This window comes from Canis lupus, chromosome 7 (assembly GCF_003254725.2).
Source record: "Canis lupus dingo isolate Sandy chromosome 7, ASM325472v2, whole genome shotgun sequence".
Classification (NCBI taxonomy): domain Eukaryota; kingdom Metazoa; phylum Chordata; class Mammalia; order Carnivora; family Canidae; genus Canis; species Canis lupus.
The window spans coordinates 21,419,437-21,440,610 of NC_064249.1; the positions used below are offsets into that span (position 1 = coordinate 21,419,437).

General features: G+C 45.6%; 1 protein-coding gene across 5 annotated transcripts in view; it reads left to right on the plus strand.

Annotated features, from left to right (window-relative positions):
* The window catches only part of SEC16B (SEC16 homolog B, endoplasmic reticulum export factor), a 56,410-nt gene that overhangs the window by 22,157 nt on the left and 13,079 nt on the right, over positions 1–21,174 (plus strand). For all 5 annotated transcript variants that reach the window (XM_049112211.1, XM_049112210.1, XM_049112208.1 and 2 more), the window contains 10 exons: positions 1,383–1,527; positions 2,188–2,339; positions 2,708–2,769; positions 4,460–4,595; positions 5,066–5,300; positions 9,728–9,821; positions 11,710–11,791; positions 15,974–16,091; positions 17,304–17,415; positions 19,227–19,332. In XM_049112211.1, coding sequence (XP_048968168.1) covers positions 1,383–1,527; positions 2,188–2,339; positions 2,708–2,769; positions 4,460–4,595; positions 5,066–5,300; positions 9,728–9,821; positions 11,710–11,791; positions 15,974–16,091; positions 17,304–17,415; positions 19,227–19,332 — 1,242 coding nt within the window. The remainder of the gene's footprint in view (positions 1–1,382; positions 1,528–2,187; positions 2,340–2,707; positions 2,770–4,459; positions 4,596–5,065; positions 5,301–9,727; positions 9,822–11,709; positions 11,792–15,973; positions 16,092–17,303; positions 17,416–19,226; positions 19,333–21,174) is intronic.

Here is a 21,174-nt window from a genome sequence, read left to right on the forward strand (position 1 = left end):
GGAATTGCTGGAATCTTTCAATTCAGGTCTGAAAAGCAGAGTTGAAACCTTTCTCGACTCTTCCAACTCTCTCCTCTGAAATCCTACTGGGTATACCAGCCAGGCCACAAAATGGAGTTCTTAAATTTTTTAAAATAAATTTTTAATTTGAGAATAATTTCAGGTTTATGGAAAAGTGGTAAAAATACTGCTGAGACAAGCTCTTGATTTTTGATAGTCTTATATTAATTTTGTTTCCATGATGAGATCTGTCTGCTTTTTGAGAACATTTTCTTCTGTATACCTAGCACTTAACAGGGCAGGGCACATGCTATGTAACATATGCCCATAGGAACAGCAGCCAGACATGAGAACAGCCCTTTACAGCTTTGCATCTATTGTTTCATCCTCCTGGGATATAAGTTCCATGAATTTCTTGTACACCTGTGTCCCCAGGGAAAGCACAGTGCCTGGAGCATAGTAGGTGCTCATTAAATAATGGTGAATGAATACATGAGTAAGTACTTGAAATCTATAGGACAAATATGATGATTTTTTCAAAGATTTTATTTATTTATTCATGACAGACACAAAGAGAGAGAGAAACATAGGCAGAGGGAGAGGGAGAAGCAGGCTCCTCTCAGGGAGCCTGATGTGGAACTTGATCCCTGAACTCCAAGATCACGCCCTGAGTTGAAAGTAGAGCTTAACCGCTCAGCCATCCAGGAGTCCCGACGAATATGATTATATTACAGATGGGAGTCCTGAGCTCAGACAGCTTAAATCATTTTTCCAAGGTCACAGCAGGTATTGACAGAGCTGGGATTTGAAGATTTATTTTATTTTTAAGTCATCCCTACACCCAGAGTGATGCTTGAACTCATAACCCCAAGATCAAGAGTCACATGCTCTACTCACTGAGCCAGCTGGGTATCCCAACAAAGCTGGGATTTGAATTCAGGTCCCCTGACCTCTGTGCTATACCCTTTTCTTTCTTCTTCTTCTTTTTTTTTTTTTAAATGATTTTATTTATTTATTCATGAGAGACACAGAGAGAGAGAGAGAGAGAGAGAGAGAGAGGCAGAGACACAGGCAGAGGGAGAAGCAGAAGCAGGCTCCATGCAGGGAGCCCGACGTGGGACTGAATTCTGGGTCTCCAGGATCACACCCTGGGCCATAGGCAGGCGCTAAACCACTGAGCCACCCAGGGATCCCCTACACCCTTTTCACTAGGCCATCATTCATTGATCAAATGCGCACTTCTGTTCCCTGCAACACATCCACATTAGATGTATTTATTTGAAAGTTTTGATTTTGTTGCTTTGAAGGAACACATGGGAGGTCCATCTGTCTGAAAGTGCTTCTGATTCTTCCCGTGTGTTTTCATTATCTTTAACTTCCAGCCACCACTGGCCGACGAGTCCAACCTTCTCCAGCAGCATGAGTCTGGCCTCACCTCCAGCACCTACGAGCTCAGTCAGTATATAGGAGATGCCTCTGAGCTGTACAACCCCATGGCACCAGCAGCTTGGAGTCCAGTTCAGGCTGGTAGGTACTGAAGTGATCTGAGCAACTGGTTAAGTCTGGTGAGAAGAGGGCTAGTTGGCAACCTCTTGGAAAGTCACCCTTCCTCTGTACTTCCAAGAGTGGATCATTGCCTGCCTCATTTACTTATGCAAGTCTCCTGGGCAGAGAGGCCGTTTTGGCTCTATTTTTACCTTTTCTCTTGTACTAGAGATTGCATCATAGGCAATTCTTAGAAGGGAACACTGCTTCTAGCCATCAGGGTCAGGCTGGGAGAGGAGACATCCAGAAATACTTTAATGTAACAGGTGAAGAAAGTGAAGACCAGAGTCAGTTTGATAAAGCAAAGGCAGGCCACAAAGCAAGGTTGTTTTGTTTGGATGTAGGACACATGTCATGAGTACTGGGGTTATGAGAGCCAGAATCCCCGGTCTCTTGCCATCATGGGGGATTCTGGGCCTGGTGCCTTACCATTTGGACCAAACCATTGAATCCTTACCTTGTATTTTAACATATTCTGAGAGGCTTAACTCTGACTTGGAGCGTAGGCTTCTTTTAATTACCCCACCCACCCAGAGTCTTATCTTGCCCAGGTGGAATTTGGGTAGAAACATGTCTGTGGTGTACTTCTAAAGATAAGTAGTAGCAGTAATGCTAACAGGTCCCCCTGTGTCTATTGGTCAGAGAATGTCTCGGCAGCAGGTCCTAAGGAGCCCATGAAATTCTACATCCCTCATGTGCCTGTGAGTTTTGGGCCAGGAGGTCAGCTGGTCTATGTGAGTCCCAGCTCCCCCAGAGATGGACAGACGGCCCTAGTTGAACTGCACAGCATGGAGGTAAACAAGATTCTGTGTTGCAGAAAGCTGGCACTTGGCTTTGTTTCGCTTTGCCTGAGCCTGGGCATCTCCGGGAATGGGATGCTCTTGTGGGGAACTGGGCCATGCACTCCGTGGATTGGGGCATGTATTGTGAAGGAAAGGGTAGGAGTCTTCTCTCAAAGAAGTGATACTAGATTTAAGTTTCTTCTGAGATGCTATTGGCTCACTTTCAGCAACCGGAGAACCCACTTTAAACCTCCTGTGTTCTCCACAAAGCACGGAGCCACATCCCAGGACCACAGCCACGGGTTCTGATATTGGACTTCACTGACAGGGGCATTGGGTGGACGTGGTCTCGAACGCCAAATCTGATTTTTTCATTCCAGATTATTCTTAATTATTCTGAGGAGCAAGAGGAGCTGAGAACTTTCTCAGGACCCCTGATCAGGTAAATTATCTTAAGACCTGCCAAGTGAGGGCTTTTGAATCTACAAAATCTGCCTGCCCAGATCAGCATTTTGGGGATTTGCTCTTGGCTTCCTTGAAAGAAAATATCTATCCCCTGTGGAGTAGAATACTCTGTGCAACAAGATAGAGACAAATGTGGCCTGATCTCTTTTGACAAGCAAATGGAGAGTCGAGGGGCAGAAAGAAAAATTAAGATTAAAAATCTGAAGACAGTTCTATTTTGCAGGAGCTACAGAGTAGGAGGTTTTTGTATTCTGAGTACTGAATAGATACTGGTAGAAAGGTGGTGCACAGCCTGGAAAATTATAGACAAGCGGATCAGAGTGGGAAAATGATTCTTGCCATTTTCTGGAGAAATAGCGCGGTGTGTGTTCCTGGATGGTGTGCAAGTCTGCCCTCTGCAGGATTGAGCTAGTATTGCTTTTAATTTTTTTTTTAAATTTTTATTTATTTATGATAGTCACAGAGAGAGAGAGAGAGAGAGAGAGAGAGAGAGAGAGAGAGAGAGAGGCAGAGACACAGGCAGAGGGAGAAGCAGGCTCCATGCACCGGGAGCCGGACGTGGGATTCAATCCTGGGTCTCCAGGATCGCGCCCTGGGCCAAAGGCAGGCACCAAACCGCTGCGCCACCCAGGGATTCCGCTTTTAATTTCCTAGTCCCATTTCTTTTTCTTTTTAGCAAACAGTATTATTTAATTGGTAACAATGGAAGAGAACAATAAATGACATTATTATAATAAACATCAATACATATTTGTTATATATATGTGTGTATATACATACATGCATACATACATACAAGTTGAGTGATTCAATATTCTAAGTCATAGAAATGTCCTAGTCCCATTTCTGATGGATATTCAGGACATGTTACCCTGGAGAGAGTCCTGGTGGGAGTCAGAGGACCCGGTCCTTGGCCGGAGCATCCTACTAAGTAGAGGTCCCATGGTGGACAGATCAGTTAGTCCTCCCTCAGCCTTAGGGCTCTCTTTATGTAACACCTCTCCATCTGCTTTAAGTGTAAGAAAGCTGTATGTATATCATCGCTACTCTATAAACTTATTCTTATCCTGAAACTTTCCCCTCCAAGAAAAACCCATAGTATTATGACAGTTTCTTCAAGTAAGAGCATTGAATCTCTTATGCAGGCATTCGGATGTGGGGTAGAGCACCAAGCTGGGGGTGTGGACACTAGGGGGCTGACCTAATTTATTGCATGACCTGGAGCAAACAATATTACCCATTTATCGAGCACTTTAGTATACACTATAACATTTGCTAATTCCTTTTATATGGTGGTGGGGTCTTTCTTTCTTTCATTATCCCTATTTTAGGGGGAAAAGCAGAGGTTCAGATGGGATAAGAGCCTTACATAAGCTGAGAAGTGGCAGGCTGGATTTAAACCCAGGGTTGTCTGACTCCGAAGTCTCTGGCCTACTGCCCTATGCCATCCCTGGGCCTCAGTTTCTTCATCTATAAAAGGGAGAGGGAGAATGAGAGACTCTCTGAGGTCCCTTCCTGTTCTACAAGGAAACTACAGACTCAGGCTTCTCTCTCAGCCACCCCCCGCCCCCCGGCTTCTGCTAGCACCCTCACAATGCAGGAGCCTGTGGTCCTGTGCAGGTAAAGAGTATGCCATTCACTCTTTGCTCCCTGAAATCTCTCCTTAGGGAGGATGTACACAAGGTGGACATCATGACATTTTGCCAGCAGAAAGCAGCTCAGAGCCGAAAATCAGAGACACAAAGGAGCAGAGATTCAGCTCTACTGTGGCAATTGTTGGTTCTCCTTTGTCGGCAGAATGGGGTAAAGTATTACGGCTCTGACAGGTGGGCAGGTGCAGGCTGCATTGAAATTTAAGTCTTCCCTGGATAGAGAAGATTCGGCTTACGGCATGATCGTAAAAGATAATGTCAAAGAAGCAACAGATGTCCCTAAGGGAAAAAGTTGCTCAGATGTTAACCCCATTTGCTATTGATAACCTTTTCCCTGTCCTTCTCCACTGGCCTGGGGTTATTGTGCAGTTTTGGGGTTACTGTATGAACCACATGATACACCTACAAAGGTATGTGTATTTCTGGTCATCTCTGTGGCTCCCAGAAGGCAGAACATATCATGAGAGTGAAGCCGAAGTTTGAAGTAACAACAATTCAAGAAAGGACGGTCTTGTGTTTGCATGTTGGCCTCCTCACGGAGAAGGCAGGTGCATCGGCGCCTGGGCTGCCACCATGAGGGCAATAGGATTCTCCCTCAGGATGACCCTCTTTGCCTTTCAGTCCATGGTGGGGTCTGACATCGCTGAGCTGCTGATGCAAGACTGCAAGAAGCTGGAGAAGTATAAGAGGCAGCCGCCGGTGGCTAACCTCATCAACCTGACCGATGAGGATTGGCCTGTGCTGAGCTCAGGGACCCCAAACCTGCTCACTGGGGAGGTTCCCCCCAGCGTGGAGACACCTGCACAGATCGTAGAGAAATTCACTAAACTGCTCTACTACGGAAGGAAGAAGGCAAGTGTGGCCCCTCCAGGCTTGTTTTTAAGAAGTAACCAGGCTCCCACCTCCAATTATAATGAGTAACATTCATCCATTTTATAGCACTTGAGACGTTCAGAAAGGTACAAGGAAAAAAATTATATAGTTTTGCCATTTAAAGATAACATCTGTTAGGGTCACCTGGGAGGCTCAGTCAGTTAAGTATCTGCCTTCAGCTCAGGTCATGATCTCAGGATCCTGGGATTGAGCCCTGCATCCAGCTCCCTGCTCAGTGGAAAGTCTGCTTCTCCTTCTGCCCCTCCTCCCACTTGTGCTCTGTCTCTCAAATAAATAGATCCTTAAAAAAGATAACATCTGTTAATATCTTGATATATTTACTTTTGGCATTTTTCCATGCATATATATTACAAATAAATTAAATTACATATAAAATTATTTCTATTTGTTCACTTAAGATTATATGATGTAATACTCCCATGGCATTAAAATGTACCATTTAAAAAATGTTTCACCATATGAATTATAATATTTTATTTATCTAATTCACTGTTTTTGAATATATAGGCTATCTACAATGCTGTCACCCATTATAAATTATACATTTTGAACATCTTGTTATATAAATCTTTGACTTATCTTCTTAATTTTTAGGATAAATACCTAGAATGGAACTATGGGTTAAACTTGTAAAAGTTCTTTACATATGCACTAAATTAGCTACCAGAAAGTTTGTTTCCAATAGTGTCCCCACCAGCTATAGCTAATGTATGCCTACCAATATTGAATACTTCAATTCAACAGATGAAGTGATGCCTTGTTTATTTTTTGATATGTAAATTAGACAATAATAATCTTTATATTATTTATTCAAAAAATTTATTTGAGATGTATTTGAAAAAATTCTGGGATATTTAGTGTGTATGATGTGATGATTTGATATACAAATATCATTGGGTATCATTTTAAGTAGTCTCTACACCCATGATATATATAATATAATAGTATATTGCATATACTATTATATTATATATTATATTTTATATATTACATATATTATATATTATATTAATATATTATATGTTATATATATATAAAATTATATATTATATTATATATATATTTTAAATTTTATTGATTTAAATAATCTCTACACCCAATGTGGGGCTTGAGCTCACAACCCTGAGATCAAGAGTCAGATGTCCTTCAGACTGAGCCAGACAGGTGCCCAGACAGTAAATGTATTTGGTTTTGTAGGTCAGAGAGTCTCTGTTGCAACAGCTTAATTCTGCTATTGTCGAGTAAAAGCAGCCACAGATGATATGTAAATGAATGGATATGGCTGTGTTTTATTTATGGACATAGATTTTGAATTACATATAATTTTCGTGTATAATGAAATATTCTTTTTTAAAATTTTTTTCCCCAATCCTTTAAAAACAGGAAAAGTTATCCTTAGTTGGTGGTCTATACTAAAATAGGCAGTGGGCTGAATTTGGTCTTTAGGCTATATTTTCCTGACCCCTGCTCCTTATAACATGTAAATACTACCTTCATTATTTTTTACAGCTCCATAGATTCCTAAAGATAAATGTAATTAATTTAACTAAGCCTTGATAGATTGACATATAGATGATTTACAGTCTTTTGCAATTACAAGTAACACTGTAGTAACAACCAATGTCATTTTGTTGTATAAGAGAATATACCTATGATTTCTAGAATAGTTTCTGGAAGTGGAAGTGTTGAGTCAAAGGGTATATGGCTTGGAATTGTGAGAAATAGTGACAAATTACCTTTTTAGAGGTTGTGCCAATTACTCTACCAGCAATATTTGAGAGTGCCAATTTCTCCACTCTCACCAACTTAGTGTTTCCAAGCTTTTAATATGTGCCAATCTGAGAGGTTAAAAAAATATAATTTAGTGTAGTTATTTTCATTTCTCTTATTATAAGTGAAATCTAATATCTTATAGTCTGTGAATTTTTTTGTCATAGATTTTCTACATTTTTATGTTGGATTTTTTATCTCCAATTTATTGATTTGTAGGAGCTCCTTACTTTTTAAGGACTTTCTCTATAAAACTACTTTTTTGGGGTGATATTTAGAAAGGCTTTCCTACTTCAAAATTAAATTTTGAAAATAAAGTTCAAGTACTTTTGTAGCTTCACCTTTACATTTGAATCTTTAATCTTATTTTATTTGTATGTGATGTTATATTTTATTTATTTTTAAAAAATTTTATCTATTTATTTTAGGGAGTACGAGTGGGGAAGGGACAGAGGGAGAAGGACAAGCAGACTCCTCACTGAGTGGAGAGCCCAATGTGGGGCTTGATCCCAGGACCTTGAGATTATGATCTGAGTTGAAGTCAAGCACTTGATCTACTGAGCCACTCAGGCACCTCAGTGATGTTATATTTTGAATGAGTACAAGACATGAAACTCAGTGAAGATCAATGGGATCATATGATAGCCATCTCCTGTTCACTAAATAGTAGGGACCTACAATTTCAGCAATGATTTATTTGTTCAGTAAACATTTATTGTGCAGCCACTACTCCTAAGGCATTGGATCCAGTGGGGGACACAGAGATAAATCAGTAATAATCTCTTTCCTTAAGAAAGATTAAATAATAACATAACAATAACAAAAGCAAATATTTAAAAAATAATTTCTATGTATCAGGCACTTCCTTACCATCTTACATGTATCATCTCATTTATCTTCACAGAGGCCCTGTAGGTTAAGTTCTTTTTTTTTTTTTTAAGATTTTTATTTATTTATTCATGAGAGACAGAGACATAGGCAGAGGGAGAAGCAGGATCCATGCAGGGAGCCTTACGTGGGACCTGATCCTGAGTCTTCAGGATCACACCCTGGGCTGAAGGCAGCAGCTAAACCACCAAGCCACCCAGGCTGCCCTGTCTTGTTTTATGTACTTGCAAATGAGGAAAGTTACTGAGTAATAAAGCAGCCTGATGTCTGAGCTCGGGCTCCAATCATCCCCTACACCACTTGTTTCCTTGGACCCAAAGGTAAGCAGGGGATAGAAAGAGTATTCTGGGAGTTGAGAGTGGCTCATGAGCTGGAGACCAAAATATCTCTCATATCTTTATCAATATTTGACTGGTGCCTTGTTTCTGGCACTGTGTGAGATTAATATCAATGTAATTTCTCAATTTCTTCACTTATTCTTAAATTATATTTTTGGAGATGCAAATTTTTGAACAAAGTCATGATTCCCAACCAATTATTAGTAATTCCCTTTAAAAATACTGTTGTGAAATATGAAACATATGAAAAGAGTAACTCAATGTCATTTTTCCTTGTAGCAGATGTGAGGCTGAACTTCCTAATGGTGGTTGTTTAAATTTGTTCTCTTTCTTGAAATAAGATAGTGTGGGAGATACTGAGATGATCAAAGAAATTTGCACCTGGAGGTGGAGTTACCTCATTAGTGACTTCCTGTCCAGAAATCACATTATTTTTGAGGACTAAGGAAATTATTAATACCAGGTCAAAACCTCAAATATAAATTAAGCTCTTACTAAATAATTCTGAAAATTGAATGAAAAGATGAGTGTGGGTGTGTCTGGTATGTCTATGTTAAAATTTGCAGCTTCTAACTGATCTCACCAAGTTAATGGTGTTATTAATTTGGCATATGAATTTGGTAGTTAACAAACACTTGATAGTTAACAAGCAATTAGTTATACTATTAGGTGGAGCAGGTTAACCACTATGCATACTGTCCTAAACATAGTAGCAGCTTCTTTCTATTCACATGGGAGTCCTGGGCGGGTGAATGGAACAGGGGGGCATGCCTCCTCCATGGAGTAGTAGTTCAAGCAATCAGCATGGAGGAGGCTGTACCATCTGAGCATCTTCAATCCAACCATCCAGATGGGGAAAAGGGTGTGGAGGACTAGGCGAGGGGTTTCTACGAGCCAGACTGTGGAAGTGGCACACATCACTTCCATTCCTGTTCCACAGCCTCGGAACTCAGCCACTTGCAGGTGCAAGGGAGGTGGCAAAATGCAGGTCAAGAAGGGGAGCACGTTTTGGTGGGGAACGAGCAATATCTGCCACAGTTGCAAAAAAGAAACTGTGCCCCCACAAATATCATCTTGCTGCCTGTATTTTGAGGCTCAGACCTTGGGGTGAGGTGTTTAGGTTCATAAAAGCATCGTGTGATATCCGCTAAAGAGATAAGGCTAACTGGAAACTGTTTGAGGGGCAGCTAATAGCATAATGGGTTTGATTAAGTGAGGGCTGGAGAAGGGACATTTCAGAAATATGTGCCAGTTGGAGCCCATTTACCCCCTGCTTTTTGTTCCACTCGCAGATGAGGCTCTGGGTCCCCTGGAAGCCTAGCCTCTGTGGCTCAGGGGTAGCAGTACCCAAACACCGTTGTATTGAATGTGACATGTTTTTGTTTTCAGGAAGCCTTGGAGTGGGCCATGAAGAACCACTTGTGGGGCCACGCTTTGTTCCTTGCCAGCAAGATGGACCCAAGGACCTACAGCTGGGTTATGAGTGGGTGAGTGAGCTGGGCGCTGACAAAGGAGACCATTGGAGCAGAGACTTTTCCTCCAACCCCCAAGGGAGGGGGTGGTGGGGAGAAATGCAGGATGATCAGGGAAACCCTTACACCAAGCATCCTTCCAATTTCTCTTTTCTGACCCAGATGTAGGATATCCCTCCTCTAGGTTCTTATAACCTAGACATAGACACATTCTTTCTACCTGCCTTGCTAAATAAACATTTTAATAATATTTCTCAGAGTGTGAGTTTCCAAAAATTCCATAGGTTTCTACAATCTGGCAGTTCTCTTTGGGAGAGGCTATTCTAGATAGTTCCATAGGTGAGGGAATAGGTGACCCCTTCTGGTGAACTGACAGGGGCTTAGTTAGGAGCTGTCTACTGTTTAGTCTTGCAGTGGGGAATGTGGGTGCTGAGAGGAAGGTAAGGATATGGGGAAACAGGAAGCTGTGCTAGGAACAGTTTCATAGGACTGGGAATTGGAGGCAGCAGCCTTCATCTAGGGCAGAGGGACATGATGAGATTGAAGGGATGTTTGGTCAGAGATGCTGGCACACCGAGACGGGGACGACACAGGATGGGAGGTTGACTACATGGCCAGAGGTTTGGAACAAGAAGGATTACGTGGAGAAGCTGGGTGTAGGGGCGCTGGAGAAGGGTTTCTGAGTAAGCCCGTTGGGCTGTAGCCAGATCCATGGGAGAGCAGGGACAGATGTAGGGGGGAGGTAAGGAGGGCTGGGGGGCCCTCCTGTAAGAGGCAGGCTTGGATCAGACAGTGAGAAGGACAGTCCCTCAAAATGTTCATCTTCCTGTGTTGGTTGAAGCTGTGAAGCTGTGAAGCTCTCAGCTTTAACTCAAGTTTAAATTGGCCATAAATTGGCTGTCGGGCAGTTGGCTGGGAAGATCACACCTCCCTTCAAGGCTGTCACACTCCCCTTCTGCACCCTGGCATCCATGGATTCTCTTTTCTACCCCAGTCCTCAGTCTTCGCAGGACTAGGAGCGCCTCTGCGCATTTCATTATGCTCAGCCTGGTGAGGAGCACTGGAGTTTTATTATGAAAAGCACTCCGAGCTCCCAAGACAAGGGTGCTATTAAATAAAAGACCGTGTTCTGAGGGATGATTTTCCTTTGGGTTTTGGAAATGAACATCCCACAACCCCACGTTAGAGCATACATCTCTGCTATAGTTTTTTGCCTTGGGCCATTGATTTTTGATGGGGCCCAGTGAATTGTGAAAAATCTCTCTTACTGAGTGTGCTTAAATCTCAAATCAGCGATAGAGCTTATTATATCCTTGTTAAGCATATCCCACGGTTTGTCATCAGCAGGATCATTTCTGGTCCCTGTTCTACGCCTCTTTGGTTACTGGAAATGGCTATTTAGTGCTTGTGAGGAAAAGCACTGCAGAACCAGGCTCGTCTTGAGCCAGAGCAACCAGCTCTGAGAGCTGTGGGCAGGGCACGAGGGGGCTGCTTCAAAGGAGTAGAAGTCAGAGTGGGTGATCTGCTGGGCAGGGGGCCCCACAGAGGGGAGGTTTGGGTTAAATGCTGGGGTTCTCCAGGGATCTATGAAATGTTGGGGTATCATTTCCATGACAAAGAAAGCCTAGAGAAATGGTTACTCCAGAGTTAGGGTGTCAGTGCCAAAGATCAGGAAGTAACCCCCAACAGTGAGCTCAATGTGGGGTGTATGGTGGAATGAAGATCTTGCCAAGCCCCCCAGAAATGGGATGTAGCAGAGGCACAACTGACAAGCAAAGAGAAATCCATGTTCCAAAAGAAGCTGCTGAAATCAAATAGAAATGTATGGGAGTTTTGCCCCACTGGCAAGAGGTAAAAGGCCTCTTGGCTTGGCCACCATTAACGGTCACCTCTCTCTCTGCAGCTTCACCAGCACGCTGGCTTCCAACGACCCCCTGCAGACCCTCTTCCAGTTCATGTCGGGGAGGATCCCCCAAGCAGCCACGGTACTCCTTCAATACCCCAGCATCCTAGGGCATTAGAGGGTGGGGAGCGCTTGGGAATGAGGTGATGACTTTAGCGATTTTTATTTTAAACTTTTTTTGGGGGGTGGGTGGGGGAGAGAGAGAGAGAGAATCTTAAGCAGACTCCCCCTGAGTGCAGAGCCTGATGCAGGGCTCGATCTCACCACCTTGAGATCATGACCTGCCTGAAATCAGGAGTCAGACTCTCAACGAACTGAGCCACCCAGGTGTCCCAAGGGGTGATGACTTTAAACTAAAAATAAATAATAATTGTTTGTTAATCACTTATCGTGCACTTGGCCCTGTGCTGAGCACTTTGCTTCATATCGTTTCAGTTAATGCACAGAGGTAGGAATTCTTATCACCATTTTGCAGATGTGGAAACAGGTGCAAAGGTGTAAAATGACCCGAGATCACAGAGCTTGGAGAAGCGGAGCCAGGACTGGCTCAGGTCTGTCTGATTCCAAAGCACGGCTGCCTGCTTTGCATGCATGGATAGCGAGAGAGCCCAGCGTTCCCAGGCTTCCCAGAGCTAGGTTGCCCTTCTTTCCCACCACCGTGCACTGAGCTGGCAAAGCTGGATATATTCGATTTTACATGCTGTCTAGAGTTGGATAGAGCTCAGAAGTCCCAGACCAGTTTGATGGTTTTCCTATGAAAACAGACTTGATCTTTTTGCCCCAAAGAATCCTTCTTTATCCTGGAAGTCAATAACTTTACTGGGATGTCTCTTAGTGTTGACTGTCTGGGACAGTCATTTTTCTTGGCGCAAAGCATGCTCTTTTGATATCTACATTCATATTGTGCAGTTCAGGAAAGTTTTCTTGAATTATATCTATCTTCAATATTTGTTTTGTTCCATGTTCTGGTTTTCTTTCAGGAATTCCATGTACGTACACTTTCATATATCTATGAATATGTACACATACAAATGCAGATTATATGTCTTTTTCTCTTTAATTAAAAACACTTTTTTGTTTTCTTTCCTTCCTCCTTCCCTCCCTCTCTTTCTTCTTGTCCTTCTTTTCTTATTTCCATCCTGTGTATCCCTTACTGTTTTTTCATCAATGTCTCTTCATTTTTGTGCTCTTGCCATTTTCGTCTTGATTTCTTTGACTTTTCTTCCACTTCTTCCCTGAGTTCTGAAGGTCACATTTACCTCTTCCTGTTGTCCATAGTCTCTTTCTTGGGCTCTTATAACTCAGCTTTAGGTCCTTGCTTCATAAGAAATTGTTTCGTTATTTTACTTAAATTCATGATGAAATGTTTGGTGATACTTCTTTATTCATTTTGTGGTAACAGTTTTCCAGCGAGTATTCTTTCTAGCTTCCATTTATTTTTCCATGTTACTGCCCTTCTTTTATCTGTATAATGAATTTGTACAGATTTTGTGCATATTACTTGACAGGAGTCAAGTCTTCCCTGGGCCAGCTGTTTGTGGTAGGTTTGTGATGTGGAGGGGCCAGGGCCATGCTGCAGGCTACCTGGCATTTTCTGCATGATTAAGAGTGTTCAGTGGGTATCTGTGTAGGCTTTGATTCTTCCCAGGCCAGCGGAGATGACTGTGGGATCTTTTCCTTCTGGAGTTCTCTCTCTGCTTCCTCCTGAACTCACCTCTTTTCAATCTCTACTACTTCTGGCAGCTTTTTCTTATATTTCGAGGTTGAGTTTTTGCTGACACCTAGTTTTAATGAAAATGGACTCCACATTTTTGCTTTTTTTGTTCTTCTTGCTTGGGGACAATTCTTAGAAAAGAAAAGAGAAATGATGAGTTTCATGCCCCATCGTAAAGCCCACTGGCTATATGGGAACACAGAGTGCTCACAATTCAGCTGAATGGCTGTGCACAGCTATGAAATTGCACCATGTCATGAAGCAGGAAATGATGTAATCAATTTACGGTCCATTGGGTCTCCCTGCGATGGTAGAGTTAGCTAAATGCTCCCTGCTTTAGGTGAGAAAACTGAGAAGTCAGAGGTGATATGCCAATGCACATCTTGGTGCAAACACTAAGTATTTGATCTTAGTGTTTGAGTTTCCTCACATTGTGGCATCCAGTAAAAGGCCAGTCTTTAGTTACTTGGAATGAGTGGGAAAAGCATGGCAACCAGAAAACACAGATGTGGGCTTCTATCACGGGTTAATCCAGAGTCTGCTCCTTACTGCTCTGTGGACTTGGCCTTCTTAATCTCAGAATGTCAGGTTTTCCTATCTCAGAATGTCAGGTTTTCCTCTTTGTGGGCATTTTGATGGCTCACCAATAGAGTTATTGTGAAAATTACAGGAGGGAGAATATCTGAACACATATCAACCACCATGCTTGACCCACTGAAGTTAGTTAGGTATTTGCTAGTCTCTCGAACACTTTTTCTCTCCATAGATCTGTTTTACAGTGGGTTTTTTCAGATCACCTGGGGGAAGAGACAGAAGAATGACTTCTAAGTGTTTGTTCTTTTCAGCAAGGATTTTTCTTTTGCTCATTCTTTTCGCTCCAGCAAGAAAGGGCCTGCTTACATGGGGATGATAATAGTACCCAATGCATGTGATTGTTCACAGGAGAAACATTTAGCACCAGGTATGGTTCATGGTCAGAGTGCAGTGAGTGAGAACTGCTCTTCTTGCGATTGACTATCATCATCCCCCTCATTCATGTTGCATCACCCAGATAAACAAAGAGTAACCACTAAGTGGAGTTGGTTAAAGCATCTTTGTTCCTTGGGATAATTACAAAGACCAAATAGTTACGAATTGTTCTGACTTCCAAATCTTAGTGATTATTGTCAATCTCTTGCTCTACCCATTCTATGTAACAAACTGGAAGATGGACTGACTGGTCTGCAAATCACCTCTTTCCTTTGGCTGGGTTTTCATCTGTGTGTGTGTGTGTGTGTGTGTGTGTGTGTGTGTGTGTATTTGCACCTATGTGTCATTTATAAAGAGCAAACTAAGTGCGAAGCACTATGCTATGTGCTTTTACCTAGCTATCTTATTTTATTGTCAATACTAACCCTGTTAGGTTGAAATGATGATCTCTACTTAAGACATGAGGAAAAAAGGTTTGAGAAACTTGCTCAAGGTCACACAGCTAGTGAGAAGCAGGACTCCAAGGGGCGCCTGGGTGGCTCAGTCAGTTGAGTTGCCCATTCTTGATTTTGGCTCAGGTCATGCTCTTGGGGTCATGAGATCCAGCCTCACTTGGGGCTCTGCGTTCAGCAGGCAGTCTGCTTGAGATTCTCCTTCTCCCTCTGCCCCCCACCCACAATGCCTCACCCCTGTGCACACTTGCTCTCTTTCTTTCTCTCAAATAAATAATAAATCTTAAAATTAAAGAGAGGCAGGACTCCAGTTGAATCCAGGGCCTGTTTGTTTCTGTGATGTTATGTTGTTTTTTATGATATTTTCTGTCCTGAAATCCCCCTATATTCAAGAGAAGGGAGGCCCAAGCCCCACCCTTTGTGTGGGGTATTTTTGGCTCTGTATGCACCCTACTGCCCGCTTGTGGAGCTCTGCTGCCGCTGCATTGTCACCAGAGGGAGGAGGCATAGCCCTCAGCCGGGGAACAAGATGAATGGGGTCTGGGTGCTGGGCTGGGCCACCTGGCCTGTCTCATTCTTCAGGTGGCAATTGGAACTCGACTTCTAGGGTTGTTGTGAAAGTTAACTAAGGTGACGTGTGTGAAAGGCCTTTGTAAAACCAGAAAACACAAGCCATTTGGAAAGTTATTAAGGGGCTTAGGGCTCCCCTGACTCCTAACGGGCTAAGTGGATTCTTCCTAGGAGTCAAGGATGTCTTGTCTCCCTTCTCCCACCGAAACATCAGGGTTTGTTGTGTTTTTCTGGGTTTTGTCCCTCGCTGTTGGGATGGGGTGGGGCAACCAGGAAGAAATGTGAAAATCAGGAAGTGATCAACAGTGTCATTTTATTTACCTGTTTCCCTGATATTCCTGTGGATGTCCCTATGAGCATGTGTCTGTGTCCCTACCCATCCTGCAAGGAGTCTGACCCTTTAAAAGGAGATCTTAAAATCCACGAAGGGCAGCACTGTGGGCAGTGCACGGGCACATCCCCAGAACTCCAATCTGGGAGACCAACCACTTTTCTTCACCTACATCCTGGCCAGTGCTATCATGATCATTTGTCTCCCATTTTGCCTGTTGTCTTTCAGTGCTGTGGGGACAAGCAGTGGGGAGACTGGAGGCCTCACCTGGCTGTGATTCTGTCCAATCAGGGCGGGGACCTGGAGCTGCACCAGCGTGCGATTATCACCATGGGGGACACCCTGGGTAAGCAGAAGCCAGCCCAGCTGCCCTCATCTCCTCTCGGGCATCTCCAGGCCAGCTTTAAACATCTATCCCGAAGCTTTAAGGCGCTATGCAGGGCCTGCCTGGGTCTGTGCTCTCCGTGTTTGGGGAACTCCAGGGAAAGGAGCATCTTTCTTGCCTCTCCATTTCCCAACATTTTTGCTGCAGGCCAATGCAGGCCAGGCCCCTGAGATTCGAGATTCAGGTTGTGCTGCCGTAGGAAGCAACTCTCAGCAGCTGGCTTTCTATCCCTGGTCAGATCGCCCTGAAGATGGAGTTAACACATGGGGAACCTCGCCGCCTATTATGGTTGGTTGCACGGTGACCCAGCACAGACAGATAGGAAACTCTATTTTTGCCCGAACTACCCTGGGGAATTGTGTGGTTTGTGTTCTCTCTCAGTGAACGTGGCCTTACAAACACTTAGGGGTTATTGGATGTTCCAGATCGGTGGTTCTCAAATTTGGTCCAGGGGAAGAACAGCCAGAAATCATGACAGTCTTTATAAACTTTGTGACATATCGCTCTGTTAAACCTGAAGTAGCAGTATGTAGGGTCGTGGGCCAAGTCGGCTGGCACGCTGCTTGGCACCATTAGAGATGGGGGTAGGTTTTGTTTAGTCCTTCTTAGGTGCCAGGCACTGTGCTGGGTAACGTACGCAGTACTTAATTCAATTTTGAGGTCATGGGAAATGTATGGGAGAACATTCTGGAAATGGGAGCCAGTGGGTAATTATGATGATTTTTGTGAGTTCTGGGAAAAGTTTCCTATGTTTGATTTCTGCAGGAGAAGCATTAGTGCCCCAAGAAGCCGAATTTAAAATCTGCTACTCCCCCATGGCCCACTTCTTTGCTCAGGTGTATGCACCTGTTCCTTTTCACTCCCAGGAAGGGACTAACATGTTTAGTAAATTCCTCATCACAAATACATGAGGGGAACAGGAATTAGTGACCTATTCTGGCCAAAGAGAGCTGAAATGGAATGTCTGAAGCCAAGAATGTGGGTGGGAGGGGGGTTGTGGTTTACGGCCTCTGACTCCTGAGCCCTCCACTCCTTGACTCCCATGAGGACTCTCCCCTGGGCAACCCCCCCCCCGCCCCCAGCCTGCCGTGCCATCTCTCTCTCATCCTGCCCAGAGAGTGGGTCCCCACACGGCATGCTCCATGACTGAGGCTGGCTCTCCTCCTCCTGCAGCTGGGAAGGGACTGGTGGAGGCAGCTCACTTCTGCTACCTCGTGGCTCACGTGCCCTTCGGTCACTACACCGTGAAGACTGACCATCTGGCCTTGCTTGGCAGCAGTCACAGGTACGTGGTCTTCTGGGGATGGGAGTGGGAAGGATGTTTTCCAGGGGATTGGTTTAGCCCTTGCTGGGTTTCACGTTTTCCATCTTCCTGTGTGAATTTCAGCTACAGCTTCTCCCCTCTTCTGGGTCTTTTCTGCAGGGGTCTGGGCAGGGAGGTGCCCAGTGGGTGCTGCATCACACCAGCAGGGGGCCTCAGGCCCCAGTCCTGCTCCCAGAACTGTGCTCCTGTGCCTTTGGGGTGTATTGTGCCCCTCTTACCACTGGGTGGCACCCTGGCTCCATGACCAGAGGTCACCTCTTCTGACTTGTCTGAGCAGTCAGGGCGGCTTGCCTCTGTTACGCAGCCCTGGGCCTGTCTCAGAGTCGGCCCTGGGCAGAACTGGAAATTGGAAGAAGTTTATGTTTACTCCTTACACCCCTACACTGGCTTGGTGCACAAGCTACTCCAAGTCCCACCTGTTACTTATTCTTTGCTGGCCATCACATTAGGCTTTTCACGCAGAAGGATCTTAATAATCCCATAGGCAGTAAATAATATGGACAAAAAGACCAGCTTGCTTCCTAGCAGTCCTCCATGTTTTGGATCTCTCTTCTCCACACCCTGGTCATAGTTAAGATTTCCTAGGCTCTCTTACATGGTGCCAGTCATTTTATTTGCACGATTTCCTTTAATCAATACAAATTTACCCTATCAATAAGGTATGTTTTAAATCTTCTCTTTGTATAGGAGGGAAACCAAGACACAGAGAGGTTAAATAATTTACCTAAGATAGCACAGCTAGTGTGAGGTCACACTGGACTTGGAACCCAGACCATCAGGCTGAGAAGCCCTTACATTTCATTCATTCATTCATTCGTTTATTTTAGTTAAATTCCACTAGCCAACCTATAGTACATCATTAGTCTCAGAGGCAGATTTCAGTGATTCATCAGTTGCATATAACAGCCAGTACCCTTCACCCAGTTACCCCATCGCCCACCCACCGAAGCCTGTTAACTGTTGTGCCAAGCTGCCTACCTCTGGGGAACGTACAGTCTTACCGCCAGCTCTCTCCGATCGAGGCCTTTGATGGCATATAGTTGGCTTGTCACATCCCATCTGTGCCAAATGCGGCAGTAAATGTCTATGGGTTAATCCGTCTCCCTCTTATACTTGTATCGACCAAGGGCATTTCTGGAGGTAGCCAGGGGTGACCCTGATTTCAAAGACGGAGCTTTTTGTTGGGGCATGTGGAGGGGTCTGGCAGCCCCTTGGATCACAGTTGCTCAGCCCGCTTCCTCCTTGGCTGAATGGACAGCCAGCATAGGGACTGTCATTTGATTTTTGGCCCCATTCCCGGCCACGCCTTCCTTTATCGGGGCTCTTGGGGTGCCGCATCACTCCCTCTTCTCTTTTGTTCAGGCCAGGTGCGGCCTCGCGCAGGTGCACGGTCTAGGCCTTCAGGGCACTAGGTTCGCTCTCAGCATCTTTAAGAGGAGCACCCAGTGCCCCGCCGAGGTGGGAGGGGGAGCAGCTTGCCTTAGGGGACCCTCCAGCAAAGAAGGTGGAGGAACCCGCCTTCCTGCCATCCCTGCCCCCAGCCCGGGTGGTGCAGGACACCGTTCCGTCCCATCCCCAGCCTCAAGGAGGTGGAGCGAGAGGAGGCAAAGCATTCCCTCCGGAGGAGGCCCGAGTGTCTCTCCAGGCGGCAGACCAGGGCAGAAGGACCAGCCCAGGGCAGAAGCCCCACCGTGGATGGGGCAGCTGGTGCCGCCGCCAGGATGTCCCCGCCCCCCTCCTCAATTTCTTTTATTATTGTTCCCTGGTTGTAGTCAAGAGTTTTTGAAATTTGCAACCACCGAGGCTATCCAGAGGACGGAAATCTTCGAGTACTGTCAGATGCTGGGCCGCCCCCAATCCTTCATCCCTTCTTTCCAGGTAACGGCACCCAGGGGAGGCCGCCAGCCGCCGCGTTTCCAGGGGTGCTCTTTGGCACGGAGGGCGGGGCCAGGTCCCCTGAGCTCGGGCGCAGGGCTGCGGGGGTGCTAGGGCCCGGGGGCTGCCTTTAAGCGGCCGCCCTGCTGCAGGCCCGGGCCTCGCCTGCCCCGGGAAGCGCGCGCCCTGGGCCCCGCTCTGCTCCCCTGGCCCGGGCGGGCGGGCGGCCTGCTCGCTGCGTCCCCTCGGCCCGCGGGGCTCCCGCAGACGCCCCGCCCTCGCCCTCTTCCCGCCCCGCGGGGCTTCCGGCCGGCAGGGGGCGCGCGGGGCTCCAGTCTCTGCTCTGCGTCCTCGCGGCGGCCCTCGGGCTTCTCCAGGGCCTGCTCTGCTCGGGGTGCGCGGCAACACACACGCTCACACCACACAGCACGTAGTCACACACACACCCCACAACACACACACTCACACCCCACAACACACACAGTCACACTCTACACCCCACACACACACTCACACCCCACAACACACACCCACAACACATACACTCACATACATAATCACACCCCACAACACACACACACTCACACTCACACCTCACAACACTTACAGTCACACACACTCACACCCCACAACAGTCACACACACTCACACCCCACACCCCACATACACACTCACACCTCACAACACTTATAGTCACACACACACCCCACAACACATAGTCACACACACTCACACCCCATAACACACACACTCACCCCATAACATACATACACATTCACATACACAACACACACACTCACATCCCATATACACACTCACATCTCACAACACAGTCACACACACTCACACCCCACAACACACATACACACACACTTACACTCCACACCCCACATATACCCTCACACCTCACAACACATACAGTCACACACACTCACACCCCACAGCACAAGGCACAAAACCAAACCTTGAAAATGACTGAATTAGTTATGATAAGGGAAGTGACCCCATTAGTATCTTCTTCCAGTGTCTTACCGAAGACTGTCCTTCCCCAGCAAAGCCGTGCCAGAGCAGCTCCTTCCAGAATAGTCTTCTCATCTCTCTCTCACCTCTTTGGTCATCCCACCTTTCAGTCACCTCTGGGCTGAGGGTAAGGAGATTAGCGAGTTTTAGTAAGTGTGCTTTAGGTGCAGGCATTGTGCTCTTGTGTTTTTAGAGGATTGTTTCTCATCCCCTGAGGTGGGCACCATTACCCCCATTGTGCAAACGAACGGCAGCTCAGAGGAACTCCATGGTACTGGCTCACATCTCTTGCGTACCTACCATTTGTTCTAAGACCTTTATGTGGTTTATCTAATTTAATCTTTACAACAACCCGGGGTAAATTGTATTATTAGCCCCATATTATAGTGAGGAAATTGAGGCATGGGCAGGTGTGGTGACCAGCCCAATGTGGCACACCAGCGTGGAGCTGGGATTTGACCTCGGGCCTGTCTGATTCCCAGAGCCTCATGCTCCGTCTTGCTCTGCCACGCACGCTTCTGCGAATACTTGCCGGCCCTGCGCCTGAGTCCTTTCTTCTTGAATATGTCCCCCCGCTGGTGCCTGGTCCTAGGGTCTGCACCCACCAGGGTTTCCAGATGGGTGGGCTTCCTGGGAAGAAGTAAGTTGTCTGCGCATTTCCATGGCGACCGGGTCTCCTACGGAGACTGCGCTGATGTGACTCTCATCCCTTTCTCAACAATGCAGGACCTGCAGGCTGGATTTGAAATTGTGCCCATAGCCAGATAGAATGCCCCAGATAGGATGGCACGAGGCCCTCCTTGATATTTGGATGGCAGAGTTAGC